Source organism: Lemur catta, chromosome 25 (genome assembly GCF_020740605.2).
Source record: "Lemur catta isolate mLemCat1 chromosome 25, mLemCat1.pri, whole genome shotgun sequence".
NCBI classification, from domain to species: domain Eukaryota; kingdom Metazoa; phylum Chordata; class Mammalia; order Primates; family Lemuridae; genus Lemur; species Lemur catta.
Window position 1 is genome coordinate 5,701,892 of NC_059152.1, and position 17,655 is coordinate 5,719,546.

The 17,655-nt window shown below is 42.0% G+C and overlaps 2 protein-coding genes across 2 annotated transcripts in view; one reads left to right on the forward strand and one right to left on the reverse strand.

The window, feature by feature from the left end:
- The window catches only part of OPN3 (opsin 3), a 31,306-nt gene extending 16,886 nt beyond the window's left edge, over positions 1-14,420 (forward strand). Inside the window, exons 2-4 of the mRNA XM_045536974.1 lie at positions 6,966-7,285; positions 9,906-10,157; positions 12,746-14,420. Of these exons, the coding sequence (XP_045392930.1) occupies positions 6,966-7,285; positions 9,906-10,157; positions 12,746-13,009 (836 nt within the window). The 3' untranslated portion in view covers positions 13,010-14,420. The remainder of the gene's footprint in view (positions 1-6,965; positions 7,286-9,905; positions 10,158-12,745) is intronic.
- A 1,894-nt stretch (positions 14,421-16,314) lies between these two features.
- Positions 16,315-17,655, reverse strand: part of KMO (kynurenine 3-monooxygenase) — a 38,750-nt gene continuing 37,409 nt past the window's right edge. The window contains exon 16 of the mRNA XM_045536976.1: positions 16,315-16,942. Coding sequence (XP_045392932.1) covers positions 16,796-16,942 — 147 coding nt within the window. The 3' untranslated portion in view covers positions 16,315-16,795. The remainder of the gene's footprint in view (positions 16,943-17,655) is intronic.

Genomic DNA, 17,655 nt, shown 5'->3' on the forward strand with positions numbered 1-17,655 from the left:
GGGGGGAGGGCTGGAGGGGTTTAAGTCCTTGGACTTAAGTCTCAAGGATTTGAGTCAGAGACTGCTAGTACCGTGATTACCAAACAGTCTGTCTGAGACTCAGGCCCAATAGGGAGGAACCAAGCTAATCACAGGAGGAAAGAGACAAAGTAATGATGGCGTTACTTCAGGCCCCTAGATTATGTGGCTCACGTTATATTTCTGTTGGGTGCTGTGCCTGAAGCCAGTGCCTCTCTGGATTTCCCAGTTACATAAGTTTACCCACTTGCATTTTCCTTAGAAGAAAAAAAAATATGACATAAAAATAGTGGGTGATGCAGGACAGAGAAGTGTTATAGAAGCCAAGAGGATTTCAACAAGAGCATGGTCCAAAGTGTTGATACTGCAAAGAGGTTGCCGGGTCAGTGGGTATACAGAGGACAATTTTAATTGATTGCTGGGTGGATGGTGGATCATCAGGCATTGTGGCATAAGTAAGAGGGAATTGAACAAGTATCTGATGATATGAGATGGTCATAGGGATTTGATTTTTCTTCTGGTGGGTATTTTGGCAGGTCGTATTGAAAACATTAAAATTTTGTACATCTTCTCAACTAACAATTATATTGCCAAGAATTTCTCTTAAGGAGATAATCATGGATGTCTGTAAATATACAGCTACACTGGTTATAATGTATTTATTAAGTGTATACCATACACCAGGTACTGTGATAAGAGCTTTATGCATATTAATTAACTCTTAATCTTCATCCCAACTTCGTGAGGTAGTTAGATATTATTATTACCCCATTTTACAGTTTAGAAAATTAAAGCACAAAGAGATCAATTTGTTCAACGTCACACAAAAAGTGGGGGACACGGAACCTGAAGCCAGTGGGTTTGCTCGCTCTGTTATATTACGGTCTCTACTCACAGCAGTGTTAGAAGAGTGACAAACGGAAAGGAATTTAAAAGTCCGCAGTGTGAAATTTGATAATCCACCATTTGATTTTGTGGATTATCACAAAATCACACTTTCCAGAAATCAACATACCACCAAGCATTATCGTTCAGGATGCGACTCTGGAAACTCTCTTTACCCTGCGGCTCCCCAAAAGATGATCAGAATTAATCCCATCATAGCTCACATCCCTGCTAATGTTAGTTGGTGCCAGAGGGAAAGCTTCTGCAGTTGGCCATAACTGGACTCACTTCTCTTCATGACCCAGTATATTTCTTGATCTGGTCCAATTTGGAGCTCTTGCCATGTCCCCTCTGGACCCTCCCTTTATGAGCAGTAAACTCCCCTGTATCTTCAACATCTCTAAACATTTTCTCCACGTCCTTACTCTAACTTAACCCCGGCTCCCCCCAAGGATCTTGATTTCCCACCTCTCTCAGCTGTCTTTTTGCTGCCATCCCCTCTACCCCAGGCCCAGGTAGTAGAGTAGGTGACACGTTGAGTATCACTGGTGCTTCCAAAGCATCACTCCCCAAATCTTGAGCACACTGTGGTGGATTATCACAAAGTCTAGATTGCTGTGTTCTTCCCACTTGACCTGCAGACTCTAGTCACAATGGATGCTTCCTGGGTCTCTTAGTGTAACAATTACCCATTTTTTCCCCATTGTTAACCATCTCGTTCAATATTCTTTTCTGGCAAGCTGAGATATAAAGTACGGAGTGAATTCTGATGAGGCCCTATTCCAAGATAGGGCGCTCCTTTCCCTGGTGCATGGAATCAAGCAATTATTAGGGGAGAAAAAAAAGCCTAAAGATGTCAAAGCAGAGGCAAGTCAAATAGCCTAGAGCAGAGATAGCTGTGCAAATGGGGTTACAGGCAGAAAAGAAGCCAGGCGTAAAGCCAGAGTAGTCAGAGACCAGGGGGAGTGGATACTAAAAGAATCAAAGATAACAGAGGGGAGATAAGCCTGGAATGATTTCCAAGCTTCTGTACAGTTACCCAAGGTCGCCCAGAGCGGACAAAGTCTGTATGTTTTACCAGCTGCATCAACAACTATTTGGCACGGGCCTCCCCTATAAAAAATAAGTCACCAGATTTAATGGGAAAAAATGCACTCGCTGTTCAGTGCATGTGAGATACCAGTGAAGGGTAGCGTGAGGAAGCACAACGGAAACAACGGGGCAGTCACTTAACTGTGAGCAGCCAGCCCCCGGCCAGTCCTGAGGCCCGCTTTGTTGCATCACTCTCTTCTGGCCATTCACTGGGGGGACTCCCGGTTTCTAATGCACTGTTTGGGTGGCTATGTTTCCACACGACAGGCAATTAACATCTGTTTAAGCTGCTTGCCTGAAATCATAATTTTTTAACCCATTGAAAGGGTTTTCACTTTTATGCTATGCTAGGCTTCCTTTGGAACTAAGTCTTTGTATGCTAAACATGAAGAATATTAAACACATAGTATGCACTCTCTCTAAGTGTTGGTCAGCTGAAATTACCATTGTTAAATAAAAAGGAGTGGGGAAACTTTCTCAATAAATAAGCCACGTCAACAAGATTTCAAAGAATTGTTACTTGCTTAAGAGAACACTTTTTCAGGCACATCAAAAGGACAGTTTTTCTTTAATGTTCATATATGAGTAAAGGCCACTAATGAATAAAGTAGCATCTTCATTAAGCAAGCTTCACATCGTTTTGCGTCCATTAACCATCTGTGGCCCAATGTAATTACACTGCGTCTTTAAAAACGTCTACAAATCAATATACGTTTTTGAATGAACAAAATTGGAATTTTCATTACTTTGAGAAAATGTGCACCCACTTTTTGGGGAAGATTTTCCTGTGTGATCACCCACCTGCCAACTCTCAAAACCACAAGGCAGGTTTTTACAGGTGCCCCATTTTATAGGTAGAGAATTGGAAACACAGGGAGTGATTCGTTCAAAATGCCCCAGAGAATCCATGATGAAGTGAGTTATCTCCTAATCACCTTCCCTCCTGAATCTACTTCTCTCGCATTGCCTTTCCAAGTCAATGCAATACCATCCACTCATTTACCCAAGCCAGGAACCCAAGACCTCCTTTGATTCTTCTTCGTTCCTTCCCACAGCCAACAAAGATGCTCTTCCTTAACTTTGTGGGACCTTCCTCGTCTCTCCTTCCCCGGTGCCAGCAGGTTTCCCTATGACCAGGCTTGTGCCTCCTCACCATCCTTTTTCCTCATTGCAGCCAAAGGAAACTTTCCATAAGGCAAATCTACAAAAGTAAAATCAAAAGAAAACAAAACAAAATTCTCTAGAATTGTACGACCACAGAAGTGTACAAAAATGGTTTAATGGCTCCTCGGAGCCCTCGGGATACATTGCAAACTCCTCCCATGGCATTTGAGGGTCTTCCTGGGAGAGTCCTTGGGCTTTCGAATCTCTCTTTCTAGAACTCTCTGTTTCTACTATTTTGAATTATTTGCAGGCACCCAAATGGTGCCAGCTGTCAGGTCTCTATGTGTTGACATAAGCGGTTCTTCCTTCCTGGGACAGGATTGGCAGCCCCCTTCCCCCTCGCCCTGCTTTTTTGCCTGGCCAAAGTCTTAAGACTCACTCAGGTGTGTCTGCTTCCCACAGAAAATCTGAGTTGGATATTCCTCCTCCCACTATCGGGCAAAGTTTCTCCTTCCACCCCCTTCTCTGGAGTGAATTGTGCTCCTCGAAGGCAAGAACTATGTCATGTTAACCCTTTTATCTAACAGGTAGGGATTAGCAGATCTGGCTTGTGGCCCAGGTAATACCTGTTCTAATCACATACTCCGTTTAGCGTGAACTTGCTTACCCAGAGCTAGGCAGTCGAACTACAAATAAGCTATTCAATGTGGCCATCTAGTGGCTAAAGTAGGAAAATCACTTTATGTTTTGGTATTTGTACATACTGACTCATCACCTATGTACCCACTTCTGTGCCTTTTGCCTACTTTCTACCACTTAGCAATTTTGCTCGCATATTCAATAATAATAATAATACCTTATGTATTACCATGTTACTAAACACATTCATATTGTCATTTACATTTAATATACACACACAAACACACAATGAGGCAATATTTTGGTACTATCTTCCCTATCTTACTGGTGAGCAGATTGAGATTCAGACTGTTAATTAATTTTCCCAGAGTCACATGGTAATTATGTAATTGTGTAATCTTACTGTGGAATATTGCCAATGGCGGGGGGCTAGATTCCAGGATAGCAAACAAAAGGATAATTGAAAATATTGATGAAGATACTGAGGAAGTGAATGATCACTCAGGTGGTTTCCCATGATTTGCTCTTAACAAAATTGAGTTTTTAGCTGGTAAATCATTAAAAATGATTTTTGACAATAAACACTGTGATTTTTGGCACACAAATTCAGAAGAGTTACAGTAATTAATATAGGAGAATGCTTGTATAATTAATAAAAATTGAAAATAAAAAATATCCTTCCATTGCCATCTGAATATACATGTGACCCAGAAATCTTTCTCCAACTTTATAAACAGAAAAAAATAGGGGTAGAATTGATCTACCGCGCGCGGTAGATTGTGGCCACCGCGCCGGGCCACATTGCTCTCTAATGTTGGGTATGAGTTAGTCTTAGTTTTATAAGAATACCGTATTGTAGTCTCCTCAAAGGTAGGGACCCCGACTCTCTTGTTTCTTCTACGAGACCTACCCGGCGCAGTGATGAGCAGGTAATTCATACACACCTGATCATTCTGCTGCTTTGCAGGGAGAGCGGCGACATCACTCTACCCCTAGTAGAATTTGTGGGGAAATAGAAGTCGCCCTCTAGTGGCAGCAGGTGGTGTAAGGGCAAAATCGTGGGTCTGGGAGTCAGTCGTGGGTTCTCAAAATTGCGTCCACCACGGATTGGTTCCTTAACCCTCTGAGCCACAGACCACTTTTTCCAAAAGGAGGCACAGCACGTGTAGAGTGATGATCACGGGGCCTGATGCATGACCGGTGCGTTTCCGTCCACACTACGACAAGCCAAGGGCAAGATGAACGTGGCCAGCAGTGCTGCTTGGTGAGGAGCTGGGACTCGCCCCCAGGCCTCCTAACAGCCTACCCCCACACCCTCACCCTACCTCTCAGGACCCCAGTCTCATTTTCATTCTCCATTGGAGCCACTTTTTTTCCAACTCTCTCTGTCCACTCACTCGACAAATATCGATGCCGATGTGTTCTATGTTCTCACGATTTTGTTGCCTTCCCCATATCTTCTCATACACCTTGTGGTTTTTATTTCAGTTAAGGTGATCACTCTCTACTCATCAGGCAGGTTAGAAGTCTGCAAGTTATTAATTCCTCTCTCCCCTCACTCCCACATTCAACAAGCAGACGGATTCTGCTGCTACTGGTTGCTAAAGGTCTCTGCATTGGAGACTTCGCTGTTCATGCCTCTAACGTCACCCTAGCTGGGCCCCATCATACTTCGCCTGAACTATCGCAGGAGCCTTCAAGCTGCTTTCCATGGCCCTGGGCCGTGTTTTAAGTTCTATGCTACTGCTAGAACGAGTGTCCTTTTGAAAGAAGGGGGAGCAAAAGGGGAATTTAATTGTGTCGCTTTCATGCTTAAAAAGGATGAGACAGTAACAGATTCATAATTTACTGTTTCATGTAGGAAAAGGCTAAAAAAAAAGCAACCAAAAAAAAACCTCACAAAACGCCTTAGCTAGAAATTTTAAAGGTCTGCCTCAGTGTGGCTTCATCTGCTCTTCTCTGAATCTCTCTCCCTCCATCTCCTCTGGGCCCTGGCATCTCAGAATCCTCTCCCCATTTATAGACCGTTCTGTGTCGTTTTTACACCCCCATGCTCGGTACATAATTTTTCATTCTTCTAGAATGTGCTTCTCCTGCCTTATGCACAAAGGCTCCCTTTGCTGTGACTCCAACACGTTGTGTTGGTTGTTTACACGTCTACAGTCCCTTCAAACATCTAGAGTTCTTCCTCTTAGCGTTGGGTGCTCAGTGGTGGCATAGTGCCTGCCACATGGTAGGTGCTCATTGAGTGAACACGTCACTCTCTGGGGAGCTACAGAGAAATACATGAATATTGTTAATTTTACTTTGCGTGGATTTGTTGCAAAATATAGGTATAAATGAAGACCATGGAAACAGCCGATGCCCCCCACTCTTCTCAGCCATATCTTGCAGGTGGACAGTCCCTATGCTGACTTCTGCTAGCAGCCAGGTTACGGCAGCCCCCTGCGTCCTTTTACCACGACTTGGCTCGGTCTGAGCTTTGGGAACCCTCTTTGACTTTGTGTTTGGCTATTAAGCCAAACCAGATACAGCCGGGAGAGGGCAAAACTGAGAGACATCTGCTCCAGTAATTCTCCCTGACTCACTCCAGAGTTTCTCTTTAGGAGAAAATTGAATACAATCACTGCATCACTGGGGTGGGGCTAATTGGAGGGTTTTTATTCTTGTCTTTCCTCAATCTGCATGCCATTTTCTATGTTCTCTTTTATGGATAAATATGTTTTCAATCAATCAAATTTCCTGGGGACTATGGAGCACTAGTATCACTCTTAGATCTTTTAGCTTTTCAAGCACTCTCTCTGCCTCAGATATTCTGGCTGTGATCCCCAACCCCCAGGCCGCAGCAGGGTACCGGTCCCTGGCTTGCTAGGAACTGGGCCACACATCTGCCTGCCACTGCCCCCCCCCCAGACACACACCACACTCCCCCTCCCTGTGGAGAAACTGTCTTCCGTGAAACTTAGGAACCAGGCCAGCCCGCCAAGCACAGCTTCATCTGTATTTACAGCCGCTCCCGTCCCTCGCACCTGGCACCACAGCATAAGCTCCGCCTCCCCACCCCCCACCCAACCCCCATCCATGTAAAAATTGTCTTCCATGAAACCAGTCCCTGGTGCCAAAAAGCTTGGGGACCACTGGGTATGTCCAGTGGAGAATGTATCACCTCTCTTATGTCTGGTTCTCCCCTGCACCGTGCTATACTTTTCCACTTTCTCTTCTTGCAGGCATTGTTTCCATTGCCACCCTCACTGTGCTGGCCTACGAACGTTACATTCGCGTGGTCCACGCCCGAGTGATCAATTTCTCCTGGGCCTGGAGGGCCATTACCTACATCTGGCTCTACTCACTGGCGTGGGCAGGAGCGCCTCTCCTGGGCTGGAACAGGTACATCTTGGACGTGCACGGACTAGGCTGCACCGTGGACTGGAAATCCAAGGATGCCAACGATTCCTCCTTTGTGCTTTTCTTATTTCTTGGCTGCCTGGTGGTGCCCGTGGGCGTGATAGCCCATTGCTATGGCCATATTCTGTATTCCGTTCGAATGGTGAGTGGAAGACCTTCCAAATGCCCTTCCCCCAAACCACAGCCAGGGTCGAAAATTTTGTGTGGAGAAGAATCAAACTCTTCCCACATGGTCAGTAGTTACTGACCTGGAGCCACGCTAGGGGACTTCCCAGTGGGTCGAGCTTGGCACTATGAGTCACTCTCTGAAAAGACCCATGAGGAATGGCATTTATTCTCCCTGCATCACTCTCTAAACCAAGGGAAGGAAAGAAAAGGTTTCTGGACACACAAAATGAACAACAAAAAACCCCTACATTATCCAGCACTCTTAAAATTTAAGAACTCTAAAAAAAGGAATCGCACACTTCCTGTAATTTTATTCAAAGATCACATGAGCCCACTGCTAGAGAATGGTGCAGATGTTTTGTCTGGAAATAACACCAGCGTCATCAAAGACAGGAACTGACCACAAACAGGTGTCATGTTTGGGGCTGCCAAGAAGGACGTTTGAACTCACCAACCAACCGGGTACGGGGCACCCTCCGCATGCCAGCCTCCCACTTCAGCCACTGATGTCTTCCTTGCTCACTGCTTCTTCCAGCTCTTTCTGTTCTCTACTTTGGTCAGCACTATCCAGTCTCCCGGGCGCCGGGGCAGACCGCTCTGACTTTCACCCGGTGTTCTAAATCGTTCGATTTAGCCACGTGCATCCCTTTAAATCATGATTCATCGCCCTCAACTTCTACGTTCCTATTTTCTTTACACACACTCATTTTGTTAAAAGAAAAAAAAAAATCCCTGGATCAATCTGTCTGTTTCCTCCCTGCTCGTAGTAGTCAAACGACAAAGAGGAGCTGGAAGAAAAACCACACGCGTCTATTCTCAGACGTCCTCTCAGCCCCGTCTAGCAATCTTTGTACCCTTGTATGGTCCACTCCCTCCACATCCAGGCTGTTATGCTACAAATCCTCACTCTCCATTTTAATCTCTTGCCCTGCTATCCTCTCTCATTCGTATCAAATAATCATGCTTCTTATTTATTGGGCAAAATAAAGCCATTATCAGGGACTTCCTCAACTCCCTGCCTCTGTACACAGCCCAGTGATTCTTAGACCTCTGTCTTCAGTTTCAGGGTGTGACAGGAGAGTGTCCCGGGACCACGCTGATTCTGTATTCCTCTCATCCCCCCCACCCCATCTCTGCCCCAGGGACCTCTCCCAAGTTTATTTTGTCTTTTGTTTGTATCTTCCATCTCTTCCTTTAGCATGTCACCATGCTATTTCTTTTTTTTTTTTTTAAGAAAATCTACTCTCAGCTCCCTCAACTGTCACTTTATTTTTCTCCTCATCACTGCTAACCCTAAGAACCACTGGTGGCTTTTGGTGCCACATCATCACTCAATAAGCATTCACTTAACCAGTATTTACTGAGCATCAAAAATGTACCAGTTTCTTACTGTTTCAGACTGAATGTTCAGAAATAACTACTTTTATTTATGAACATATTTTTTGGTGTGCTGGAATATTCTTTCCCTCACCTTAATAATGCATTTATAATAACAATAAAAGAAACAGCTAATAGAAACTTACATCCAGGAAAGTCAAAGAACCTCCAGACTGTTCGCCATTGCTCCTCAATACCTTTAATGGGACAAAGTGGGAGCAGATATGCTGATTTTAGAGCAGTGGGACTCCCTGAGTTTTAGCAAGTGCTTTCCTTGGCCAATGAGCCCCTGATGAAACCAATTACAAATTCCTCACCAAATTTTACTTTACAGTCATTAGCAATGACTTGAAACACACAGCAGTTTCAAGAAAGAATTCATCTGGGAATTAAGTTCTCAACTGGATCAGCTGCAGGCTTGACCACACAGAACTCCTGACATGACATGGCTTTGCTGCCTGTTTTGAGAACTTGAGAATTAATGCTCCGGATAAAAGAGTTTCCAGGATCATGGGGAAATTGTTTTCATTTTATCATGCCTCAGGCTTTGAGCAACTTGAAGATCTAGGCAAAATAATTCATTTTATTCTTATTAAGTAAATTAGGAAAGCATTAAAATCCACTGGAGGACCTAAGAGGCTGTATAGTTCAACCATAACATGTTACAGGTGAGGGGACTCTGGGCCAGCGAGATTAAGGCTGGGCCCAAGGCCGGGCGTGGTGGCTCACGCCTGTAATCATAGCACTCTGGGAGGCCGAGGTGGGAGGATCGCTCAAGGTCAGGAGTTTGAGACCAGCCTGAGCAAGAGCGAGACCCCCATCTCTACTAGAAATAGAAAGAAATGATTTGGATAGCTAAAAATATATATGGAAAAAAATTAGCTGGGCATAGTGGCACATGCCTGTAGTTCTAGCTACTTGGGAGGCTGAGGCAGGAGGATCGCTTAAGCCCAGGAGTCTGAGGTTGCTGTGAGCTAGGCTTATGCCATGGCACTCACTCTAGCCAGGGCAAAAGAGCAAGACTCTGTCTCAAAAAAAAAAAAAGAAGGCTGGGCCCAGCTGCAGGTCTGGGATCAGAAGGATCCTGAGGTCCTATTTAGTTTTCTTGCCCTTAAGGTGGGGCCAAGATGGTGTCTGAATATCTGTTGTCAAAACAACAAAAGAAAGTGATTCTTTCATTTTTTTAACACCCCCTTCTTTCTTTCTCTCTTCGGCAGCTTCGTTGTGTTGAAGATCTTCAGACAATTCAAGTAATCAAGATTTTAAAATATGAAAAGAAATTGGCCAAAATGTGCTTTCTAATGATATTCACCTTCCTGGTTTGCTGGATGCCTTATATTGTGATCTGTTTCTTGGTGGTTAATGGTCAGAGACATCTGGTCACCCCAACAGTGTCTATTGTATCGTATCTCTTTGCTAAATCGAACACTGTATACAATCCAGTTATTTATATCTTCATGATCAGAAAGGTAAGCTTTGTAATTAACTGATTGTTTTTCCCCTGGGGGTACGGTTGGAAACTATAGTAAATAATATTCTACAGATATAATTCAGAGCAACCCCAATGATAAAAATCCAAATCAAGAATTTCATGAGAATGTGAAGGGTTCAGGAAGAAATAAATGTAGACTATCACCAAAGAAAATAAGAATTCTAAGATCTACCTATAGAGATTCATAACGTGTTAGGTAAAATTCTATTTAAGTTAATATTTAATTCATTAGAAATTATTTAATACTTACTAATAATAATAACGGCTACAAAGTTAATGATACATTTAAAATTCTTCCTGCACTATGCAGGTTACACCCGCTATCTTTACAAAGCTCAATAAATACTATTTTTCGTTTTATTTCTGGGTTATGAATAAGTTCAGAGAAGGTAAATAACTTGCCTGATCTGGGAAGTGTCGGTGCCAGGGTTTGAACCTGGTTTGCTTGAATCCCCAAATCCAGTGCTTTTAGCTCCTCACTTGGGGTAACAGATACTTTTAGCAATCGGTCCAAGTTGTTATTTACATGCCATAGCCAATGTCTAGGCAAAATTAATTTGGTTCAAGAAACTTCCTTGCGGTCTGTTGGAAAGCTCATTACCTATTTCTGTAGTAGAGAGGTTTTGACTTTATGGCTGTCAGTCCTGCCCGTGAGACAAAGTATGATTACTATAAAGCCGAGACTCTAAGTTTCAAAGTTCAAAGATCCATAAAATTTAAAAAATAAGAATAATGGTTAATTAGTCCACTGAAATTTTAAAGGTAACAAGTCAAAATATTAATAACAGGCAACAGTAATAACTCTGACTTCTAATGCCCAAGATTTTGGAAGAAGAGGTCACTTTTTGGTAATAACTTTATTATGTTCTGTGCTAATTCTCCCTCTCGTTTCATATATGCCTTTACGTTCCTTTGAGTATTGTCGTCTTACCTTCCTCGTCAGCTCATTTTCACATGGCTTCATCTTCTTTTGCTGACGATCTTTCTCCCCCTTTCTGGCTGCTATTTGCCTATTTCCTTTAACTCAGAGATTTTAAACTTGGTCCCTAGAATCTAAGAATTCCTTGAATTGGCCTCAGGACAGCCAGTGAAACTGTATAGATTGTTTATAAAAGTTTTTGAGTATGTGCACATGTGAAGTTTTCTAGTGATATGGATTATAATTTTAATCAATTTTCTATAGGAGTGTAAGATATTTTAAGAACCACCTCAATAAGCAAATTTTAAACACATTCACTAACAATTATTTGTTGCACCCTTTGTCTCAGCCAATGCACTATATAATCAGTGCTTCTAAAACTTTAGTGTGCATACACCATCCCTGGCAATCTTATAAAAATGCATATTCTGATTCAGTATGTCTGGGTGCCCAACATTCTGCATTTCTAACAAGCTCCCCAATAGTCCTGATGTTTCTGGTTCCCAGGGGCACAGTTTAAACAGGAAGTCTAAAAGATACAATAAGCAAAGAAAAACAAATAAATAAGATGGTGATCTTTGTCCTCAAGAAACTTACTATTTATAAGAAAAAACTTTTTTTTGGCATACATAATCTATTTAACCCTTATAATAATATATCTTTAGCACTTAACTATGCCAAACAATGGTTTGATGAATAAAGACTCAGACAAATAAATGTTTTAAAATGCGAGTGTCAACTAAGTGATAATTGAGGATCAAAGAAGATAGACGTCAATGTAGCTATTTATTATATTTTGTATTGATAGTTCCTCATTTGGGCAAGTCTATGTATTAAACATTTATTTTACTTTAAACAAAGGGGATAGCAATTAAATTAGCTTTATATATTTTATTGGTCATGATAGACTGACTAGTTTAACAGACAACCCCAGCATTTCAATGGATTAACACAGTCAGAGTTTATTGTTCATTCACATCAGAGTCTGTGGTCTAATGTGTTTAGCAGAGGAGGTGGGGTCTGTTCCATGCAGTCATCTAGAAATCTAGGTCCCTTCTGTTTTGTTATGGTTCTGTCTTCAGACACATAATTATGTGTATTGGTGACATTAGTACTCCTTGCTATGGTATTTTTCCCCCCCCAACTTATTAGTAATCTTGAAAGAAAAGAAAATTCTTCTCTTAAAGGAACATTAGTGAGCACACCAGGCTGTAAGCTCTGCCAGGAAGGGCCTTGTCTATTTTGGCTGCTTATAACACCTCTAGAATATAGCACTGCGGCTGTCACCTAGTAGGTGCTCGCTGAATATTTGTAGACTGAATTAATATTCAAAATCCCTTAAAGAAATAGATCTAGCTGCCCTCAAAGAAAGTGCATGCAAATTGAAGCTATGGAGATAATAAGGTATTGAAATAGTACTATGTGGTCTGGTTATTAAGAATCATGAAAAAATAAAAATAAAAATAAAAGACATAAAACTCTGGGGTGACTGTGGTAGATCTGAACATTACCCTATAACCCTACATCCACATCAGTTAACAAACAAAAAACAAAGCAAATTAAACTCAACTGATTTCCGTGCATGTTAATCCAGATTGAGGGCTAAACCTTGACTTAATATTCAACTTTGGTTTTTCTCTGCCTAGTTTCGAAGATCCCTCTTGCAGCTGCTCTGTTTCCGACTGCTGAGATGCCAGCGGCCTGCTAAAGACCTGCCAGCAGCTGAGAGCGAAATGCAGATCAGACCTATTGTGATGTCACAGAAAGATGGGGACAGGCCAAAGAAAAAAGTGACTTTCAACTCTTCTTCCATCATTTTTATCATCACCAGTGATGAGTCACTCTCAGTTGACAACAGTGACAAAACCAGTGGGTCCAAGGTTGATGTCATCCAAGTCCGTCCTTTATAGGTAATGACAGATGGGGCCTTAAACTGGATGCCACTTGTAGACTTCTATTATAAGGAGTGTTCTGGAATCCCCATTCTATCTATGTAATATCAACAGAACATTCACGGCCCAGCTGGAAATCTGAATCGCCCATATGTTCTCTGGCCTCAGGAAGTGATAGAATAAGAACAAATTATTTTAACTCAACGGGTGCTTTACAAAATGAAAAACCACTTGTGGCACAAGATGGGCATCTGGCACCATCATCTTCTAACATGCTGGAGATTTTCATTTCAAATATATTTTTTAAATGACTATATTTTCCAAGGCACATAATACATTTTTCTCAAAAATACTTCACTGTAAAAATAACTTTGTCTCATATATATGTGTGAAATAGCTAGAAGATATTGAATTTTCTGTCTTGTTGTGCTCTGTTCATTGTCATGTCCGATGTCTAGTTCAACCAACTCAAATTTATCAAGGAGATAATTCTACAACGAAAAAAGAATGCCAATCCTCTAACTTTATCAGAAGCAAAAGACTTGTATGCGTAGTATGACAAAGAAGAGCTTCAGTTAACGTGCTCCTGAGCAAGCTCTAGAAGATACTGCTGAGAAGCCTCATAGCAAAGAGAAGAGAATGATGAATTTTAAGGTAATCATGGTGTATAATTATACAACAGTAGAAGATGTACATGGTGAAGATGGTATTGATGGCAGGATGGTATCTCCATCTACTTCATTTCAAACATGAACATGGCAGGATTACCCTCTTCTTTTCATAGTTTCACACAATGTTGCCAAGAGCTGTGGATTTAGAGGAGTTCCAAGTAAAACAATAGACAAATTTGGAGGGAGATGAAAATAAGTGTTAAACTGTTTTGCTCATCAGTCAGTCCACTACATAACTGATGGTCAGTGTTAGTGAAGAGGCCATTTTTCCATGGGTCCTTGCTTAGTCTTGTAAGACATAGACCAGGGTGTGCTACCCCAAAATATGCCTCTTTGGAAGGATTATTTTGAGCTGAAGACAATTGAGAAGAAGCAGATACAAGACAATCTCTGCCTACCCCATTTGCCTAAAAACAGGACATAAGTTCACAAAGACATCCACCCCCCTGCTCTCCACCAGGAAGGACAAGGTTGATCACCAGAGACAACTTTAGATCATTATCAGCCTGGAAACCAGCACCAGAAGAATCTACATAACAAACTCCCATATATTTGCCTCCCAAAATTTACTGCCCCTGCAGACCCAAATTCTTTTCCTTTGTCTTGCCACTTGTCTAAAATTTCATTGTTCTTTGTTGAAGATGTATAAGCCGGGGAGTTCTAAGCCAGCTCTTTGAGATTCACTCATTCCCTGGTATCTCCCGTGTGTATATAAAATATACATGCTAATAAACTGCTGTTTGTTTTTCTCTTGTTAATCTCTCTTTTGTTATAGGGGCCCCAGCCAATGAACCTAAGATGGGTAGAAGGAAAAATTATTTTTTCCTCCCCTACAAACTAAACATAGATTATTAAAACTCAAGATTTTTTTTTTTGACAATACAGAAAGGAAACAATCATTTTATTTTATTGCTTAATTTTTATTTCTTAGATGTCTCCTTCTAGTGTTGCATCTTCATAATCAGGTTTGAAGGACCTTCATCAGCCTATTGAAGAGGGAAGAACCAAAGAAAACATTTTCACTAAATGTACTTTTAAAAATCAAGTTTATTGCTGGTTCTGTTGTAGTATGTAGTTGAAGAATGAATAAGTTACTAGATTGCTTCTGAGGATCTGAAATGGAATAAAATAGTGGCTTTGTGTTTCTATAAGAGTTATCTCTCCTGGTTTCCTTTCTACTCTCTTTTATATGTAGACATTTAACTTACAAATAAATGTCTTTACTATCCTTTACTTAGTATGGCAATAGTACCATTTTTCTTATCTTTAGAAGGCAATACTGGCATTTGAAGACTGGAAAATAAAATGGATTCATTTTGTAACTCTCCGGAACTCCCCTGAATTCTTCATTTACACTTCTGGTTTTACCAAGTATTGAATTAGAGCCCTGTGGTTAGACAAGTTCCATTCAGATAATGAAAAGTACAGTTAACATGTTAGGCAAGTTGTGATTTTTTTAGTCCCGGGTGTTGCGACAATCCTGTTGTGAATCCTATTATGTCTTCTAAAGAAAAAAAACATGAGCCTTTTTGAGAAGTGAAAGAGATTGTAGTCACTGCACTTTTACAGCTAGAATGAACTGAACGTGCATAACATGGTGGGGAAGCTGCGTGTTGCAACTTAAAAAAAAGTGTTTTTTTCCCAATAATTGCAACGAACATGTCAGAATCCCAGGTTTTGGCACCAAAGATGCCAGGGTGGGAGTCTGCCCTCGGTTCTTGTTGTGTTTTTGGCCAAAGAATGACCAGACACAGCAAAGTGACAAGTCCAGACTATGATCTCGGTCCTCTGACTCCTTTTTGGAAAAATCTCCAGCAAGTCCAACACGACAGAGTAAATCAGGCAGGGAACAGTTTCACAAGAGCAGCTCTTTATGGTAGAATAAAGCAGGTCTGTCTCCGCTGGTGGAGACAGACAGACCAACTCACTCAGTTACTGTCCTTCCACCCACTGCCTCACTTCTTGGATTGCTTCCTTTTATTACCCCAGTCTGGGGGAGGGCTCTTGGGAAGTACAAGATGTTATCAGATGATCAACAAGTGTCCTCAAAATACCATCTGCATATACAAGCTCCCTCTAAGAAAGCCTAGCTGGGGGGGTGAACCGCAGTGCAGATTCAAGCTAATGGCATATTAATTACCCTTAGGTTACTCTAGGTCACTTTCTAAATCCTATCATGCACGGGCTGGGGAATGCCCAGATTGATAAAGCATGCCTTCCTTTCCCAAGGGTAGTAGCAGTTGCTCAAGATAGAATTAAGGGTGGAGCAGCACCAAAATGGAGTGCCCGCCCTTATCCTTCTTCCCAGGAGGAGCAATTGCTTGAAAGAGCACCAAAACAGGGAACCCTTGTCCCGAGAAGAGCGGGAGAGCCTATCTACCTAAAAAATAGAGAGATTTTACACTGAATTTAATTATAAGCTGACAACTACCTTCCTTTAGTAAATGAAATATGGTGATGGAGACATGTTCTTGATGCTTAATTTTGGCCACAGAGAAATCAGGCATTTGCTATCTCAGAACCTTTATATCACCTCCTCCTGAGACTGGGAATTTATTTTAGTGCCTCCATGGAGTTTGCAGGGAAACATGTGTGTTAGGGTGGGAGCTCACGGCTCGGGATGAGAAAGAATTCTAGGCACAAACATTAAAATAGTTTTAAAGAAAGAAAGTTTATTTTACTTCCCAAAGGTGGGAAGGGCACAGCACGAGAGAAAGAAAGGAGAAGCGCTGACCCCAAGAGGCTAAGGGGTGGGACTTTTATGGGGAGAAAAAGTTTATTGCTGTAGACTGATTAGCAGGAGACAGCTGAGCTGCGAGACATTAGGGTGTTCATTTTTCCCTTTTTTCCCTCCTTTGAAGCTGTCTTATCAGTCTCCTCCGGAATGTGGTCTGGCCAGTCTGGTCTGGCTGAGGATTTACATTCCTTTTCTATCTGCTCGCCTCTTTTCAGAGTCCAGAATGTTCTTGCACCAGGGAACCTGACACACTCAGCTCTTTCCAAATGCTGGAAAAACAGTCTCCACAGGTGGTTAATCTTAAAGACAGCGAGTTAAGGTCCATGCTGTTAATCAAACACAGGGCAGTGATCTCTCTCTTCGCTTTTTCTTTTAGTTTATTAGCAAGGTCACCTTTCAATGTCCTGTATTTTGGAAGTAAGTGATCCAGTTCCACGGCCTTCTCAAGTAGTCCAGAGGTCTTGGTGACATGTAGTGCCTAAGTAGGTAGGTGCTACCCATGGCTATTACTGATCCAAAGAAAAAGAGTCCTTTCTTTATCACCTGTAAAGACAGCAAGAACTCTCATTTCATTTGTCCAGAGATGAAATCTTGAAATAGACTTCATCTTAAAGGACAAAAGAGTATTCAATTTCCTTTTTGTTCTTTAACCTGGAAACAGCAATCTAATTGCATGATCACCAGACAAAGAACTGATGTGGTCAAGGTAAAGTCAAGAATTGCGAGCTTCCCTCCTCCCTTCTCTCCCAAGAAACTCATGATTCCTGGTGTTCCGTGTGAGGAATTCTTAGCAATCAACCTTTGTGCAGCCATAACCCCCTTGCCCCCCTGCAGTTTAGAGAAAGAGCTGCGAATTCTGTCCTAGCCTAGCACTGTGCTGGGGACACAAACAATCCAGTCACTTCTCAGTCTCCAAGAAGAGTGGTGGCCCCTGTGACTGAGAAGACAAACTTGCCCCAAGACTTCTAAACACCACACCGTTGCCACCAGCAGTAAGACGACAGCCCGAGGCTCATTCTAACCCCGGTCAGGTGCACGCCAGGGTCATTCTAACCGCCTGTCTCTTTGACTCTTTTAGACTTTTAGCTCCTTTTAGCTCCAGGGATGCTATTTTACTCGCCTTTGTGTGGATAAATCTTGATTCCTTCCAATCCATTCTCCGCACTTCAGAGTCATCTTTCTAAAATCCAGATCTGAATCTATGAGCCCCCCTGGTCTCTCTGTTTTCTCTCAAGAGAGTATTCCAGATGTTTAAG